This window comes from Marmota flaviventris, chromosome 4 (genome assembly GCF_047511675.1).
Source record: "Marmota flaviventris isolate mMarFla1 chromosome 4, mMarFla1.hap1, whole genome shotgun sequence".
Taxonomy (NCBI): Eukaryota; Metazoa; Chordata; class Mammalia; order Rodentia; family Sciuridae; genus Marmota; species Marmota flaviventris.
In genome coordinates this window covers 885,609-904,260 of record NC_092501.1, presented here as the reverse complement: position 1 = coordinate 904,260, position 18,652 = coordinate 885,609, and the positions used below count along the sequence as shown (strand labels likewise).

The 18,652-nt window shown below is 54.9% G+C and overlaps 1 protein-coding gene across 1 annotated transcript in view; it reads left to right on the top strand.

The window, feature by feature from the left end:
- Positions 1-8,291: 8,291 nt before the first annotated feature.
- The window catches only part of Kndc1 (kinase non-catalytic C-lobe domain containing 1), a 46,865-nt gene continuing 36,504 nt past the window's right edge, over positions 8,292-18,652 (top strand). The window contains exons 1-3 of the mRNA XM_027924941.2: positions 8,292-8,390; positions 15,036-15,234; positions 15,922-15,980. Coding sequence (XP_027780742.2) covers positions 8,292-8,390; positions 15,036-15,234; positions 15,922-15,980 — 357 coding nt within the window. The remainder of the gene's footprint in view (positions 8,391-15,035; positions 15,235-15,921; positions 15,981-18,652) is intronic.

Genomic DNA, 18,652 nt, shown 5'->3' with positions numbered 1-18,652 from the left:
GATTGATGTTATTTGTTAATGTCAAACCTAATTGATCTAGGACATTTCGTCCCCATAAATTTATAGGAAGATGATCCAATACATAGGGCTGTATAGTTCCTTCACATCCTTCAGGATCCTTCCAATCTAATACCATTGCACTTCTATGGGGATTAGTTGCCACTCCTAGGCTTCGAAGCGTTTGAGTGGCTTGTTGTAATGGCCAGTGTTTTGGCCATTCTTGACGAGATATTATGCTAAGGTCTGCACCTGTATCAAGTAGCCCATTAAAGTCATGTCCTTGAATATTTAGTTTTAGCATTGGGCGAGAATCTAGATTTAAAGACAGCATAGCCCAATCTACACCTGTGGAGCCTAATCCCCTGGAACCTCTTTCTACAGTACGACTGGAAAATTTATCATGTAGGCTGGGTATTATTAATAACTGTGCTATTCTATCTCCTGGTGAAATTACTGATATACCTCTTGGAGAACTAGCTATAATTTTTATTTCACCTTCATAATCGGGATCAATTACCCCAGGACTTATCATAAGTCCTTTTAGTGTTGAAGAACTGCGTCCCAATAATAAGCCTACTGTTCCTTGGGGAAGAGGTCCTTTTACTCCTGTGGGAATGATTTGAACTCCCATCTCTGGAGTTAGTACTGCTCTGGCAGAGGCGCAGATGTCCAACCCTGCGCTCCCTCTAGTTTGTCTGATGAGGGATTTAATGGATAATGCGTCCTGGGCACTACCTTGATGGTGTTGCTGGGTTCCTCCACTGCCCCGTATATTTGTGGTTTTGGGCCCCGGAGCATTGGGCCCTCCAGTCCGTTTTTTGGCAATGGAGCCTGATGTCTTTCTCCACGATATCGTGGGTAAACACTTGGTCCTTGTCTGTTTTTTGATAACGGAATACCTTCTATGGTGGTTTGAGAACGGCATTCATTAGCCCAATGTTTCCCTCTACGGCATCGTGGGCAAATACCCGGTATTCTATTCCTTTGATACCTAGCCTTGTTAAACCCTCCTCCTATGGGGCAACTCCTTTTAAAATGTCCTGTTTGATCACAATTATAGCATGTTTTTGGCCTGGCATCTAAAGCCTGTTGTACTGCTGCTAAGACTTGCCCTTGTTCATTAATGTCTCTACATAATTTAATATATGTGTTTAAATCTTCATGTTTCCATGGTCTGATGACCTCTCTGCAGCAACGATTTGCTTGGTCATAAGCCAGTTGTTTTATAAATGGCATTGCCTGTTCTGTATCTCCAAATACTCTAGATGCTGTCTGAATAAGCCTATCTACAAATTCAGCGTAAGGTTCATTAGCTCCTTGTATTACCTTAGATAATTGTCCTTGTAAATCTCCATGCCCCTGTAAAGTTTTCCATGCCCTAACTGCGTCTGCAGCAATTTGTGCGTATACGCCAGGATCATATTCAATTTGTTGCCGTTGACCCTCATAAGGTCCTTTTCCTAATAACATCTCTAGATTTCTTTGAGGGTAACCGGCTGTTGCATTTCGCCTAGCTGTCTCCATGCAAAATTCCTCATTGGCAACCTTCCATAACAAATATTGTCCTCCATTTAGCACAGATCGACACATGTTAGCCCAATCTGCTGGCGTCATGTCTAAGTTGGTAATGGATTCGACCATGCTCACAGTGAAGGGTGCTTGCGGCCCGTAGGTTGTTACAGCCTCCTTTAATTGCTTCACTGTTTTGAAATCTAAAGCACGGTGAATTCGTTGCCCTCCTGCCTGCTCAAGTACAGGGCATGCTAATCTTTGGGGTCCTGCCTCAGGATTCTGTCCATCAACTACGGGAGTTGAGGGCCGCTCAGCTGTAGATGGAGCTGTTGGTTGAATTACGCCCTCTGGTGACAGAACGGGGTTAGTAGCAGCCTCCTGTTGTAATTCCCCGCCTGATGGTTGTTTTTCCTCTAAGCTTTCTTTCTTCAAATCTTCCTCTGTCTGACTAGCTTGAGAGACCTTCTCTTTCGCTTGACCTAACATGTTTTCTACCATAGTCTGGACCTCTAACAATTTACTTAACAGTCTTTCGGTTTGTTTTTTACTAGTTTCTAATCTACTATAAAGGTAATGCAACCCAATAAGATAGCATAAAACAAAACCGAAACAGAATGAAACAAAAACTGAACAAAGAATAGTTGTATCAATTTTCTCTTTCTCAGGGCCGAATAACTTCAAACCTTGAGCCAACCAATTTTCCCAGTTTGCCTGAGAAAATTCTAGGGATAGGCAGCTTGAAACAAAAACAAGATAAATCAAAACGAGAACACATTGTTTTTTGAAATGGTCACCCATTTTGTTGCCTTCCCTCAGGGGCGAGCAATTTTACTCACCTCCAAGCTTCAGGCGTTCCCCGTGCGGGCCGCCAGTTGCCGCAGTCTGGCTGGGCACAAAATCACGAGCCACTCAAGCAGGAACAAAGTTTATTTTTTGAAACTGCCGCCAATGTCCGGTACGCGCCCGGGAAGATTTTTTCCACCCACGCGGCCTCCTCCCGGACCCGCAGAGAGAGCTCCTCCCCCGGAACTCCCTCCTACTGTACTTCCCCAACCAATGGGAACTCTCCAGGAGTCCCGTAGCCGGCCTAGGTGAACAGCAGGAGTCCAATATCCATATGTATGCAAATCTTAACATAATCATATCATCTCAATGGCTAGCTGGCGTCACCTTTAGACTAAAAATGCCATGCATCATATACTTGGCTCTTAGCAGAAAATGGTTATCACGTACCTTTCCAGGGCTAGAAGAACAAACAGACTAAAGGAGAAGGGTATGGGGCAGTGAAGACAGGAGCCCTGTGAACTCAGGGTTGGGAGAATATGGGGCATGGGGAGCGTGTACCAGGGAGCCCATCCAGGCAAACACCCCACAACTGGAATTCAAGAAAACATTTGACCTGAGTGACCAGAACATGGTGATGTCAACCCCTGTCATGCTAAAATTGTGCCTAGAGAGAGAGCCGCGAGAGAAGAGGTCGGGAGAGAGGATCAATGGTCAGATCAACACCCACCTGGAGAACAGAACAGAACCCCCCCTTGGCAGAAATTCAAAAGAACGAAATAATACAGAGAAGAGCAGAAATTAATAAACTAAAATGACATGTTCTATAAAAAGATGAATGACGTCAACAGCCCTAAAAAAATCTGATCAAAGAAGAAAGGCTCCTGCATGGCCACATGCAGGAGCTGGAGGGGCTCTAGTGGCCCGCAGCTCAAGAGGGCCAAGAGGGCAGGCTGGGAGTGCCCAGAGGCAGTCCTGCGAGACGGGACCAAGAACTCCTAGGGAAGGAGGAGCTGAACAACTTCATGGTTACATAACTGGGAACTGAAACATAATTTGAAACTGTCCCATAAAAAAAGGCATCTCTGTGCAGATGGCTGATGGCTTCATCAGAGAATTCTACCAAACATGCAGGAAGAATCAAGGGAGTTTTGCAGGAACTGTTCCAGAGAACAGGAAAAGACACACGGTCCCTTACCCACAAGCAAGCACCACCTGTACTTACAGTCAATGAGGATGGTGAGAGAAAGACAATTACAGGGCAATGAAAGCAAAGCCAAGACCCTGCCCTAGAACCCTCCACCCAGCCCAGCAGTGTTAGGAAAGATGAAAGGTCACAATTGTGTGCATCTATTGCAGGAGCATCAAACATCTATCTGGGGCTCCAGCATGTCAGCAGAACAAAGGGAGATGTCACAATCATCTTAATGGGTGCAGAAAGCACATTTGACAAAATCCAACGACTGTTTGTGGTTTTAAAAAGAACTCTTGGCAAAGAGCAGTGGAAGGAAGCTTACTCTGCTAAAGGGAGATTAAAAAAAAAAAAACTCAGCAAAATTACATTTAGTGTGAACTAGAACATCAGGAACCAGACCACTGCCATTCAGTTATAGTATATGAGGTCCCGGCAGGAGTATCAAGGAGGAGGAAGGAACGTGACAAGGACCAGCCTCCAAGAAGGCGAACCTCCTTACATAGGAAATCAGCACGATCCAGAGGCTGGAACTGACAGGCATGCTTAGCACGTCACTGGATATAAGGTCATCATACAAAAGCCCATGTCACTTCCACAGGCCAGCACTGAGCAGAAAACAAACTATGTACAAAGATGTCATTACAATAATACCACAAATTCAAATATCCATGACAACTATAATAGAAAATGCACAAGGTCCCTTCACAGACAACTGCAAGGCATTATCCAGGGGATAGAGGGAGGCTCGGAACAGTGGAGAGATGCTCGTGGTCATGATCAGAGCCTTACAAAGACCTGTGGAAGAGCAGAGCTGTTGTCATCCAATCAGATTCCTAGGTACACAGCAAACTGGTTTAGAATGTGTCGTGACCTAAAGGACCAAGAGTAGCCAAGACACTGCCGAAGGGAATGCAGGGCATTGGGGCCAGCGTGCATGTGGAGAGCTCTGCAGCCCTCAAGAAGGTGGTGCTGCTGTAGCCTGTGTGCTGGGGGTGTGGCCTCCTGGCCAGTCAGCTGGAGGTGGACTGTCCCTTCTCCACTGGGCTCTATCCAGTTTCCCAGAGCTGTTTCTCACCAAGGGTGCCGGGTGGGGAGCCCAGTGTCAGAAGTCACAGGTGTCAGAAGTTCCCTTGGGCAGTTTCCCTGCCCCACATGTTGCAAGGGGCAGTTGAGCTGGTGACGCCTGTCCCCTCTGTGCTGATCTCACCTCCACACCCAGGCACACACAGACCTCCTGTGGGGAAGGCAACAGGGACATGGGCCAGGAGCTCAGCAAGGTGGCACACGGGGCGTGTGCTGGTAATATGAACTTCACGGGCGCCCTCACAGTTGTGTGACTTCTGTCAGGTGGATGGGACCCCCCCCCAAGTGGAGGGACTGCAGCAGCTGCTGCCAGAAGCTGGTGCTCAGGCGTCAGGGGCTGGCAAGGCAACAGCCAGCTTCCCCTCAACAGCAACTGCAGGAAGCGCCTGTCACCTGGGAGGGTGGGCTCCACCTGTGCTCCAGCTGCCCCAGCCCTCCTGCAAGGAGGGCCAGCACGAGACAGCTCACGTGCCCAGAGTTCAGCAGCCACACACCGAGGCCTCCTTGCGGGTCTGCTCCCTCCACACACAAATGGCCTTATCACTTACCTCCACCCTGTAAGGGGAGCATGCATGAGCTTTAGGTCACTGCAAGCAAAAAAAGAAAAAAAAAAAAAAAAGGTTAAAAATGGTTCGTTTTTTAAATATTTTTTTAATATTTATTTTTTGGTGTAGATGGACACAACACAATGCATTTTATTTTTATGTCGTGCTGAGGATTGAACCACCGTCCTACCCATGCTAGGTGAGCGCTCTACCACTGAGCCACAATCCCAGCCCCTGTTTTTTAAATATTTAGCTTACTAAAACTTACATGTGTTTGTCACACCTTCTGATAAAGGGTCAATAGAAACTTTTAAGTAATAAAAACATGTCACTAGAGGACACGGTTCTGGGCAAAACGAGATGCCTAGGATGAGCTAAGGGACAGATGTTCAGAGAAGATTTCTAACCTAGAAAAAAAGTGTTTATGGATTTTGTGGATGATAGATGGTGGGTAAAAAACCACTTTGGTATTTAGCTTCTTGGGTACGTTGACAGAAGTGACTAACAGTTTTATTTTAGAGCATCAATATTTATACCCCACAAGAAATTACCTTCTTTGCAATTATTTATATTTTTTATTTTTTAAAAAATTTAGATGTTGACTTCAAAATATACAAGTGATTTGACAGCTTGTCAAGCCCCTCCTGGGAGAGCTAGAGCCAAGACTTCAAAGTCCCCGCCTACCTGCCTTGTCAAGCTGAGCCAACTGCATGCCGCAGCACAGGAGTGAGCCATCATCTGGTGGAGAGAGGGGCAGAAGAACAGGACAAATCCCAACAGCAGCTGAATGTGACAAGCGCCTGGTGCAACATGGAGCCAGATTTCAGAACAAGTGTCCAAGGCTGGGTCCCTGAGTGCCTTGAGGAGGAGGGCGTTCAGGGCAGGCAGGCCCTGGGCAGGGTGGGCAGGGACCCAACAGGCAAATGTCAATGCAGAAGGGAGGGTCTTGCAGGAGGAGTGATGGAGGGGGACAGAGGAGGGAACATTCAGGGAAAAGTAAAAATTGAGAAGCTAGCTGTTGGAAGACAGGAGTGCCACCAAAGCCAGGGCCAGATGGTGCAGCCTGGCTGCTCTGAAGAAGTCCGACGTCCCTGGAGAGACCGCCAGAGGAAGGTGTGCCCTCTAGGCATGTGGTAGGCACACACGCAGGAAGGCCACTCCCACAATGTGTTCATGGAGGACCCATCAGAGGCCACTTGGTGGTTAGAGCAGCCACAGGGCTGACTCATCAGCTCTGGGAAGATGTGGCCCAACCCAGACCTGCTCTGGTCTAAGCACCCAACATGAAGCGAGTACTCTGACGCGTGAGGTACCAGAACACAGGGCGGTACGTGTTGGGGCCAGCGTTGCTGTGAACGCATGGCACGTGCTCAGTGAGCCAACCGGACACCGGCTGCATGAGAGTGAAGGCAAGACAGCCTGAGGGCAGACGCAGCCTGAGGACTACTGATCCTAACTCCTAAACACCCCAGGGGGGCAGTGACAAAGTTTGATTCAGGGGCACCTGAAGTCCTGACAAAACCCACCTCCACCAGCACCAGGCTGTGGTCTTCTCCTTGTGGCCATGCACCCCCAGATCTCCCTGAGGGACACAGGGGGCAGGGGAGATAGAGGCGCCCCACCCACACCCAGACTTTGACAAATGAGCATGCACCTCCAAACCCAGGTTCCAAAGACGGATGCCACCCCAGCCTGGGGCTGGAACAGGTCTGCTGGCTGTGTCTCCCCTCCTCCTGAGGCTAGGGCTAGGGCTAGGGCTGTTGCAGACCCTATGCGGTGCCCAGAGAAAGAGCAGGGCCAGCTGGCCAAGGCCGCTCAACTATGAGATGTCTTTTCTCCAACTGTGGTTTCCTGTGCTCCCCAACCCACCCTGACTACTGATCCTAACTCCTAAACAACCCAGGGGGGCAGTGACAAAGTTTGATTCAGCTGACTTGGTTGGCCCTGGAGCCAGGTCTTGTTTTGTTTTTTGAGATGAGGTCTCACTATGTGGCCCAAACCGACCTCCAATTCTTGGATTTAAGTGATCCTCCTGTCTCCACCTCCAGAGTAGCTGTAAGTACAGGTGCACCCCAGCATGCCATGCTTAGAATCAGGTTTTGAACAGTGGGGCTGCACCCAACTACTTCCAGCCATTTTTCCAGGGTCCTGGGTGACCCTTACACCTGCCAGCAAGGAGGAGCCTGTGGGAACCTGCCCCAAGGACAGAATGTGTCCCTGTCCACACTGCACTCTTAGGCTCTACAGGACCTGTCACAAGGAGTACTATTAAGAACCTCCTAGCCAAGCTCTGGAGTTAGGGCCAGCTGCAGGGGGAGCCCAGCCAGTGTCCTCTCTCCTGAGAGACCTGACCCACAGTCCTGCTCTCTAAGGCATGGGGAGACCCCACCAAGATGACCAGAGTACTGTGCACCCTTTTGTGGAAAGGTGGGAGGCAGGAGTCCTAGCCCTGGGTAAAGCTTGGGGAGTGGGGAGAGGGGCAGGCGGGGAACTGGGTCTCTGCTATGCTGAGGGGCAAACATCCTGGCTGTCGGCCCCACCACAGCAAGACTCATCCTGGTGCTCAGGGAAGCCCAGCGCCCTGTCCTCCAGCCACCTGCGCGGCCACTGAGGAGACTGCTGCAACCTAGCTGGTCCCTAGGGGAGACTGCACAGGAATCAGGCAAAGGTCACCGTCTGTGGTGTTCTCCTGGTGGGCTAGGCCCCTACACCCTGGGCGTGCAGGGGTGGGCACAGACCCGGCCGGCCGCTGCGGATCCAAAGTGGCTCCGCCCCTAACAGTCACAGCGGCGGGCGCGGGCGGCGCGCCGTTCACCCTGGACTCCGACGTCTCTTCGGAGGACGCCTGGGCCCCGCGGAGCCCCCGGGCCGGCGAAGTGACACGGCCCTCGGCACCGCCCCGGCCCCGCCCCAGGCGTCCCCCGCGCCGCCGCCGGGCGACACTGCGGCAGGCGGCGGGCGCGTTGCCATGGCGGCCAGGCGCGCGTAGTCGGTGGTGCCCAGCGCGGCCCAGCGGGCGCAGAGGCGGCGGCCAGCCTCAGAGGGGACCTCCCGGGAGGGGACCCCAGGGGAGCCAGCTGCGGGGCAGGGACCCGCGGGGACGCAAGGGCCAGCGAGGGGCGCCGACGTGGCCGAAGCACCAGCCCGCCGCGCAGGCCGGGCGAGCACGTAGGATGCAGGCCATGGACCCCGCCGCCAGCTTCTATGAGGAGGAAGGCAAGGACCTGGACTTCTACGACTTTGAGCCGCTCCCCACTCTGCCGGAGGACGAGGTGAGCCCTGGACACTGGGGGACCCCACCTGCCCTGGCGCAGAGGTCAGTGGAGGAACGGGGAGGGCCGGGCGGCGTCCGCCCCCGCAGACCCCGCGGGGCAGGTGGTGGCCGCTGGGAGTCCCTGTTCTCATATCTCCCAGCGCTGCTGGCATGCCTCATGGGACAGCAGTGGAAGCTGTCACTGCAGAAGTTGGTGCCCAGCTTGGGGTGGGCTTCTTATAACTGTTGGGTAGACAGTGGGGCACCGTCAGCACCGGTCAGTATAGGGCACTGTGTACCTTTGCAGTCGGCCAGCTTCACGAGCGTGGGTGGAGGGTCATTGCAGGGTGAGAGCGTCCGTCCCTAGGACTGAGCTGTGCTTCCTGCCCTGGACTTGGGAACCTGAGGCAGGCCCACCCTCCCACCGGGCACTCTGCCTGTGGTCTCCACCCCTAAGGGACAGAGAGGTGGGCCCACCTGGCCCCACAGGCTATGTTGGAGTCCCATGCACAAACTCCATGTTTTGAACAAGTATGAAAGCAGCCCCCAGAGGGTGCAGCCACCCCCCCGGGGACGCCCTCTCCTTGCAGAACATGGGGTCTTTGGGAGAGCTTCCAACCTGGACTACTGGCTCTCTGTTGAGGAATACAGCATTCTGCAGCCACTGGGGACAGTGAGATGCTGAAGACCTGCTCCAGCCCTTGTGGGCAAACTGGCCCACTGATGAGTGGAACTTGGTCAGAACGTTCCCGGAGCAGAGGCCCCACGGCTGCAGTCCCCAGAGCCTGTCCCCTCTGCCAGCCCCACACTTCCCCAGGGAGTGAGCTCCAGAGGAAGAAGGAATCCATTGCTGCTGCCTGGCCACCCAGAGGCCACTTGGACAGTGCAGGGGGTTGGCACTGCCCCCACCCTCGATGTGGCCTGGATTTGGTGCAATTAAAGGCCGCAGAGAGGAGAAGCCAGGAAATAAATAAACCTTTATATATCTCCCTGTCTTTGATGGAAAAGAAAGGGTGTCCTCAGCCACAGCCTTCAGAAACTCCCCCAGAGGACACGCTTCAGTGTACCCCTCAGAAGATTCGCCCTCTAGTCGCCATTGGAAGCAGATCTGAGAATGTGGTTCTGCACACAGCACCTTTGTGCACCAGCTGCTGAGCTTGGAGGGTCTGCTCTGTGCCCGGCACTGCAGGCAGCAGCAGGCACCAAACAGGGCAATGCCAGGTCTGAACACAAGCCTTGCACCTCAAGCGTGGTCTGCCCTCCCCTCCCACTGTGCCCTGCTGCCTTCTGTCACAGGAGTGTACCAGCACCCCCTAGACTGCATCAGCTTCCATGTGCACGGTGCGTGGGAGGGTCTCCTCTGTGACACTGCCATTTTAGTGGTGTCCAGTGGGAAGTTCAGGTGGGTCTCTCAGCAGGGGAGGGTGCTGCCTTCTCTCCTATTAGTAGGAGTGGGGTGCCCAGGGCCCAGTCTTGAATCGACGGATGTCCCGTGTCTGAGAGCAGGCCTGGGGTCCAGATGTCATGCCTCCTGCACTGCCTGGCTTGGTTCGCGTGGGAGAAATGTGCTTTGCACCTGTCAGCCTTCGGCACCTGTCCTACAGGGTGAGGAAGAGAGCAGCTGCCATGTCACCTGGAGGCCATCGCTGCAGGAGCCTCCAAAGAGCACAGCTCCCAGGGCAGTGCCAATGAGGACACAACAGACCACATGGGACCAATGAGGTCAAGAAGTGAACCTTATAGACAGCAGGCCCAGGATGGCCCTTCCCCATCATGACCCAGAGAAAGTCCAAATGGCTGGCAAAGTCGAGAGAAAGTTCACTACAGTCAGCGGGATGCAGAATGTGCCCATCCTGAATACTTTTCCATAGCCACCAGATGGCGATGACCAAGGTGGACAATGGTGTGTGTGGGCAGGACCTACTTGCTGGCTATGCCCCCTTACTGCTGTGGGAGCAGGAGTAGGAGCAGCCTGTTGGAAAACAGCGAGACCAGCACCCCGCAGCGCTCAGTGAGTGGACAGCAAGGCCTGGCTAGGTTCTGGAAGTTGTTGCCACCCTGGATCCCAGGACACCTGCAGGCATACTGCAGAGGACCTTCCACCCACAGCGCAGACCTTCTGCCCAAGCACTGCACAAAGCCAGCCTCTGGGAGGAGCCATCCCTCCTGGACTCCCATGGATTCCAGCTGCTCTGGACAGGGGATGTGGGATCAGAGGCAGAACAGCAACATCAGATCTGGGCAGGACTGTGGCTGCAGGACAAGCAGACACATGCCAGGTGGCTTAGGCCCAGGTCAGGGTGCAGACCAGGGCGGGCTAGGAGATGATGATGGCACCTTTAGGTGCCAAGCAGGGCATTTCCTATCCCATGCCTCCCCTGAGGGGACAGAGTGTCTCACCCTTGTCAAACCCAGAAAGTATCTTCTAGAACTTCCTGGGGTGGGGCTAGGCTCAGGACCCAAGGTGGCTGGGGCCACAGCCAGGAGCATCTCCCAGTGTGCCTTCCTGGACTCCATATGACCTGCACCCAAACCCATGGACCCAGAGCAGGAGGCAGCCTGAGACCCAGGGAGAGCTGCCTGGAGGGACAGCCTTGGACAGGGGAGGAAGGACTCCTGGGAGGGCAGGCCAGGGCTGCGGATCCGGTGGGGGTCAGGCCGCCCAGGGGCCTGCCACGTGCCCCTTGCTCTCAGCAGTGAATTTGGTTCGGAGTTAGAAGTCCCACTGGAACGTACCACACCTCAAAAGTCAATTGGTCATCAGAAGTGTATTTGAAACAGGCACAGTGACTTCTGGGTCCCCTGCAATCCAGGCTCAAAGTCTGAGCAGTGGGGGGAGGTCCCCTCAATGCGCAGAAGCCCTGAGCTGGACCCTCTGCACTACCAGAGAAGTGCCCCACCCTCTGGACTGGAGATGAGCTGAAGTACCACCTCTGCCCTGGAGAACAGCCCCTGGGGGTGGGGTGGGAGGTCCCATCCAGCTGTCCTCCAGTCACCCTCCCCCCAGGCATGGAGGTTGGGTTTGGGCCCACAAAACTGCAGGATGATGACTGTTCTTTCCTGCCTAGCAGGGAACAAAATCTGGGTGACCTCCCTCAACCTACCCACAACCCCCTGGGCAGCTCCTTATTGAGGAAGGGTGAGCAGGACCCTCTCACCACCCAAGGAGCTGGGCCTGCACCCAGCAGATGAAGTGCTAGGTTAGATGGCAGGAGCCAGAGGGGCTGCAGTAGGCACCATGATGCCCCCAGCTGTGTGCACCCTTGTGTGTGTGCCGGACAGGGGGTCTATACAGGTGACCTCTTCAGGAGCCCAGGCCAACTGGACGCATCCGAGCATGTCCCCCTCCTTGGAAGTGTCTACTGTGGCCCACTGAGCCTCATGGAACCCACTCTAGGGCCCTGCAGCTGGGCTAAGCATATTTCACTTGGAGCCTGGACCTGCCTGGCAACCAGGCTGAGAGCTGCCCCTTCTAGAGGTGAGTGCAGGCATGTGGCTGGCTCTGTTCATGAGTGGCCGTGGGCTCTGCTGGATGAAGGCTGAGTGGCAGTGAGCGCTGCCCATCTCCCTCCCGGTCTCTCATCCTATCCCCTGGCCCCTTAGCCAAGACTCATCTTAAGTTCCTACATCCTCCCCTGGTTCAGCCACTGCAGGCCTCAGAGGGCGGGTGGCTCCAGGGCCCAGCATCCAGGCCTGGGGTCCCTCTGCGCAGGATAAGGGGAGCCCGCAGGGCCTGGGGTACCATGAGAGCTCCAGGGCGCAGATGACCTTGTGCTGGAAGAGGCCTGAGCCCCACCGGAAGCAGTGGCTCTGCACCCCATGGATTCACTCAAGTCATGCAGGGAACCCCCAGGGCTTCTGCTTTCCCACACTTGGACCCTCGCAGCATGGACAGGTTCTGGGAGATGCAGCTGCCCAGCACTGGCAAGGCTCCTGACTCTCAGGAGCATCTTTCCCCGGGGCCTGAGAAGGAGGTGGTATTGCGGGCCACAAGACAGCCCTGCCTGAAGAGGCTCTCTTCTCTTGGCGGCACAGTCTGTGAGCTGGCGGGCTTGCTGGCCAGTGTGAGCAGGAGGCAGCAGGTGTCGGCAGCCTTGCCGTGGGACTGGGCCTGGCGCAGACTCATGTCGTGGGCGGGCTTTGTCCCTCAAAGTGGCACAGAACCACGGGGCCTGCATGGGCAGCGCCTCACTTAGTGTGTGCTTGTGTGTGTATGTATACGTGTGTGCTTGTGTGCACGTGTGTGCTTGTGCGTGTGCATTTGTGTGCTTGTGTTTGTGATGTGTGTGCATATGTGTGTACATGTGTGCTGTGTGTGTGCTTGTGCGTGTGCACTGCACTGTATACTTGTGTGAGGTGCATTGTGCTTGTGTGTGTCATGTGTGCACATGTGTGCTTGTGTGTGTGCACTGCACTGGGCACTTGTGTGAGGCGCACTGTGAGGTATGTGGGTGTAGGTCCCATGGCAGGGCTGGGTCCTGAGGAGCCCTGGGTGGCTCTGGGAGACCCACATCGGACCTGGATCAGCCAGTGTGTTGGTCATCTTCCTGTCACTGTGATGAAACACTTGCTAAAAACAACTCGCAGGAGGAAAGGTCTTTTGGGATCCATGGGTCCAGAGGTTCAGCCCATGGCTGACGGGCTCCATGCCTCCGGGCCTGAGGTGAGGCGGAGCGTCGTGGTGGAAGGGCATGGAGGAGGAAGGCTGCTCGGCTCATGGCAGTCAGGAAGGACCTGACATCGTCCAAGGCCATGCCCCAGCGACCCACTTCCTCCAGCCAACCCTGCCTGCTAAGGCTTCCAGCACCTCCCAATAGTCCATTCAGATTGCGAATCCACCAAGGGGTTCACCCACTGATGAAGTCAGGGCCTTCAAGGGTCACCACCTCTGAACTCGGTGGCATGGGGACTAAGCCTTCAACACAGGGGCCTTTGGGGACATTCTAGATTCAAACCAGAACAGCCAGGAGCAAGCAGTCAGCATCTCCACACAGAATGAGTTGGAAGGTCTGGGGAAGGGCCACTACAAGCCCCTCCCTGGACTCCAGAGGGAAATGGACGGGCAGACATGCAGAGACGCACGGCAGGGCAGACCCAGGCCCCACCGTGGAGCCCTTGGTCCCCTCACCCCTGGTTATGGGGATCCTGTGCCGGCCACCTGGACACAGGCACACCTTTTAGGACCTGAGCTCCTGGCCACAATCGAAGAACAGCCTGTGTCCTGGTGGAGCTGCGGCCAAGGCTGAAGCTCTGCCTCCTCCCCCATCTGCGTCTCTCCGAGAGTGCCCACACCTTTGCTGGACCAGCGCCGCAGCCCGGCTCCCTCAGAACCTCCCACCACCTCCTGTAGGTGGGGCAGTGCACCAACACGAACACAGGGGGTGGCCGGTGAGGAGCACTGACCAGGACAGAGCCTTGGAGTCCAGGTGTCTGGTGGGTGGGTGTGAGTCAGTGTGGGTGGTGTGGCTGGCATAGTATTTATTGTGTGACTGTATGACTGAGGGTGGGGACGTGTATGTGCAGCTGTGTATATGTAAGCATGTGTGATGTGTGTGGACGTATGTGGGCATATATTACTGCATGAGTGGATGAGTGTGTTTCTGTGCATGTGTGTGCATGCATGTGCCTAGGTGGTAGGTGGGGACATGTGGGCTCATGTGTGCAAGAGTGCGTGTGGCAGCTGTGTGCCTGTGTGAATGTGGTGTTGGTACTGGCCACTGTGTCCAGGGAGCCTACGCAGGATCTGCAGTGGCTCAGCGTGGGGAGGCTGAGCAGGGTCCTCTGTGTGAACTGCCCACAGCTAGTGTCTGGACACATGTTCCCGTCATGCAGGTGTGGCTGAATGTCACGTGACCATATCGCAGGCTGGCTACCTCGTCCACTGGGCGGCTCCCTGGGCACTGGAACATGGCCTGTAGGCATCGACCCGTGGCTCAGCCTGTGCACAGTTCGGTGTGCTGGCCAAGCTGTGAGCCTGCCAAGCCAGGCTGTCCCTGAGCAGGTGGCCGGCTGGGCACAAGCTCACAGGCTCTAACCAGCCTCCCGGGAGCACAGCCTCGTTCCAGCGCGGCATAAGCAGACACCTGCTTCAGGCCACATGCTGGGGTTCGCCAAATGATCACAGTTTCGACTGCCAGAGAACAGTGGGATGAGTCTTTTTAAAAAAAGACCAGGCCAAGAGGGGAGTGTGGTTCAGTGGTGAGGGCTTGGGTGGGACAAGGAAGCACAAGCCCCTAGGTTCCAGCACCACAAATAAACAGGTAGATTTTAAGAGGCTAGAGTGGGGTTGGGGGCTGGGCTGGGGCTCAGCGGCAGTGCACTTACCTGGCACGTGTGAGGCACTGGGTTCAGTTCTCAGCACCACATATAAATACATAAGTAAAATAAAGGTTAAAAAAAAGAGGCTAGAGTGGGATGTGGGGGCCCTGCTACAGGCTCAGCACTCAGGAGCAGCTGCACCCAGGAGCGCAAGACCAGCCTGAGACATCCTGAGACTCCATCCCATAAGTAATGATCATAAATGGAAAAGTCCTGCCTGAAACTCCTTTCCGACCCATGAGAGACTGCTGCGAGCCACCTGCTTCCTGAGAGCCCTGCTCCGTGTTGGGCGTGTGGCCTGCCTGGGGCAGCCCCTCGGTGGGCTCACGGAGGCCTGTCTTGGCAGGAGAACGTGTCTCTGGCTGACATCCTCTCCCTGCGGGACAGCGGCCTCAGCGAGCAGGAGGCCTGGGCTGTGTGCCTGGAGTGCTGCCTGTCCATGCGGAGCGTCGCCCACGCGGCCATCTTCCAGACGCTGTGCATCACGCCCGACACGCTGGCCTTCAATACCAGTGGGAACGTGTGCTTCATGGAGCAGCTCAGCGGTGAGGCCAAGGGCAGGCTGCTGGGTGGGCCCGGCGGGGCAGAGGCACCCTCCTGGGGTGAGCCAACAGCCATGTGGATGGAGTGCAGACCCAGAGACCAGGGTCCTTTGCAGCCCGATGGGATCCTCGGCCCGAGGTACCACAGAGGGTGAAAGGCGGTTGCCCATGGGACTTGGGTGGCTGGCGGGCTCCCGCTGCCCCAGGCTGTCACACATGCCCTCAGAGAGCCCAGTAGGGGCTGTGCCAGCCTGAGCCACCCACCATAGCCCCCAAGGGGCCCTGCTCCAATGGGAGACCCCAGAGCCTCCTCTCCCTACTGGTCTGTGGGGAGTGGCCACAGGACACAGGGGACCTGACCATGAGGCTACCTGTCTCAGGTGGGCGGGCGCCCTGCACTGTTCCCAGGGAGAGCAGAGCTGCTGGGCCACTTCCCAGGTGCTCCTTCAGGAAGAGGGACAGAACCCTTGTCCCCTTCCCCTGTAGCATGGTTAAGGGTCCTCTTTTTAACCACTGCTTCTCCCGATGCCTGGACCATCCTCCAGTGGGGCGGGATGGAGAGGTGGACATGACCCGGGCACCAGTGGCCCTCCTGACTGCTCGGAGGTTCCTGGCTGGGTCTGCTCAGTGGGTCTGTCCGCCTGCTCCTTCACAGGTGATTAGAACAACGCCTTTTCTTTTCCTCTCCAGATGACCCCGAGGGTGCCTTTGTCCCCCCAGAGTTCGACCTGACTGGGAACACCTTTGAGGTACGCGCTTCAGGAGGGCAAGCCACTGAGCCCCGAGCTCCTGCTATCTTTGGGGGTGACCTGGCCACCCTGGCCACTACAGCGGGCTCCAGACTGGCCCCTGAGTGCTCCTGCTGACCCCAGGGGAGCTGCCTTTGGGCCCCATCTTCAACCTTGAGGACAGTGTGTGTTTGGAGGGGTGGCCTTGGGCCATTTGTCCTTACTGTGATTTCCTTTCCTGCTGAGAGCATATCAAGTGGCCTCTGAGGACGTCCCTGCAGGCTGCAGATAGGGAAGGGGAGAGGGGGGCTGGCAGGGAAGTGGCCGAGTGCCTGGGTCCTTCTGTGGGCAGCAGGCAAAGTGTCCTCCCTCGCTGCTGCAGCGTGTGTCCTCCAAGGGCTTCTACCCCATGGCCCAGCAGGTATTCGCTGATGTTTCCCACCAAGAGCTTCAGAGCTTTGTACTTCACACGTAATCTTTTTTTTCAATATTTTTTAGATGTCGATGGACTTTTATTTTATTCATTTATTTATATATGGTGCTGAGACTCGAACCCAGTGCCTCCCACATGCTAGGCAAGCACTGTACCGCTGAGCCACAACCCCAGCCCCTCTTCACACTGAGGCTGTTGTTGTTTTTTATTCAACTACAATTAATAATCAAAATCTGGGCATTTCACGGTGTACCAGGCCACGCACTGCCCAAAGTGCACACCACTGAGTGACGAAGTCAGACTAAGCAGTCCGTCCACTCTTTCCCAGTGTGACACAGGGACCCCTCTCCTCCTTCCGCATCCCAGGCAACTTGCCAGTGCAGTTAGTGGACCGGCTCCCTGCCACGGGAGCAGACTCTGTCCTGTGGCGCCCCAGGTCCATCCCTGCACTAGAACTGGCCTCTAGACCCCCCAGTGCTCAGCAAGCCCTGTGCCACGAGGGCTGTGCCTGCAGAGTGGTGCTGCTCCGGCACTTGATCCCAGGTGGATTCTGGACTCCGCTCTGCAAGTCCCAGGAAGCTCTGCTGGCGTGTGGCGGGAGTGGCTTTAAGTTAGATTCCGGGTCTCCTCTGTGAGCATCTGACAGCTTTTTACCTGCTGTGGTCTTTTTAACATCTTAGCAACAGCTAAAGCTTTTACCTGTCGTGGGTGTGAGATTTTTATTAGATTTGTTCTCAGAAATTCGTTACATTCTGCTTCTCTTCTGAAATGGACGTTGTGTTTTAGTAGCAGTTTCTCCTGCTTGTTGCTAGTCTACAGAAGGACAGGTCGCTTTACCACCCTAACCTTAAACCCACCCATCTGCAAACTCCCGTGTTGTTTCTAGTAGTGGACAGATTCCCTCAGCTCTTCATCTCCCACCTAACCAGCAGGGTCACTCCCTGGGGCTGCCTTCCTTGGGTGCTGAGCCAGGGGTCGAGGCACAGTGCGGGTTCCTCCTGTCTGGGGAAGGATTGCCCCGTCCAACAGTGCGCCCCACCCTCCCCGCAAGACACTGGCCCTGCTGCACTGATCACGTTGATCACCAGTGCCGTTGCCCGCGTCTGTGAGGCGTTCCTTTGCTGTCATCCAGATTGACTTTACCAGCCAGGCGCCGTGGCGCACTCCTGTCATCCCAGAGCCCGGGCAGCTGAGGCAGGAGGATTGCAAGTTCAAAGCCAACCTCAGCAATTAATTCAGCATTGCCCTAAGCAGCTCAGTGAGACCCTGTCTCTAAATAAAATACAAAATAGGGCTGGGGATGTGGCTCTGTGGTCGAGTGCCCCTGAGTTCAATCCTCAGGACAAAAAAAAAAAAAAAGACTTTACCTATTTACTTCCTGGTATTAAATTGCCCTTTCCCACCGAGGAAACTGGCCAGGTGTCCTCTCTCCTACATGCAGTGGAGCTGGACTCGGGAGTGTGCTCTGTGAACCCCCTGCACGCTCCGTGGGTGCTGGTGGTCTTCCCTCTCTGGGCACCGGGGTGGTCCGAGGCCTGTCTGTACAGCCCTGTTTTCCCTGCATGTCTAAGAAGGGGATGATCTGTCCTTGACAGTCCAGCAAAGCTCGCTGTTTCCTGGCAGAAACGTTCATTGTCACAGCCGATTATTAATAGTCACAGGACTAACCTGGTTTGTGCTCTTCCGAGTGGGTTTTCTGGTCAATTTCAGCAGATGACAGTGGGCTCAGGTAGAAGGGTTGGCTGCAAGTGATGCCCTCCTGTAGCCAGGGGTCCTCAGACTGCCACCTGCACCCAGAGCACCAGTCTGCACCTGCACTTCCCCCTCCTGTCGGCCGCACAGCATTGCTTTCTGGTCTGTTCAGGGTCTGTGCTCTCTCTTGGCTGCACACTCTTTTATGTTGATCACTCTGTCTCCCTTTACTTGTTTTGAGTTTGGGGTCTGTTCCTTTTCTAACCTGAGTTGGACCCTGCTCAACCATTTTTAGTTCCTCTCCCCAACATCCGTGTTGACAACACAAGGCTATGAATTTCCCTCAACGAGTGAGTTTTGCCGCATCCTGTGAGCTTTGCCACATAGCGTTTGCTTCTAAGAACTTTATTTCCACCAAGATTCCTTCTTTAGCCCATGAGTCAGTCAGTCTTGTGAAGGGGTTGAGCTTTTCTTACTTTTCATTGAGATATGTATACAGAAAAATGATACCTGAGCACACAGCCCCATGGGTTCTCTCGACTGCATATCCCTATAAGCAGCATCCACA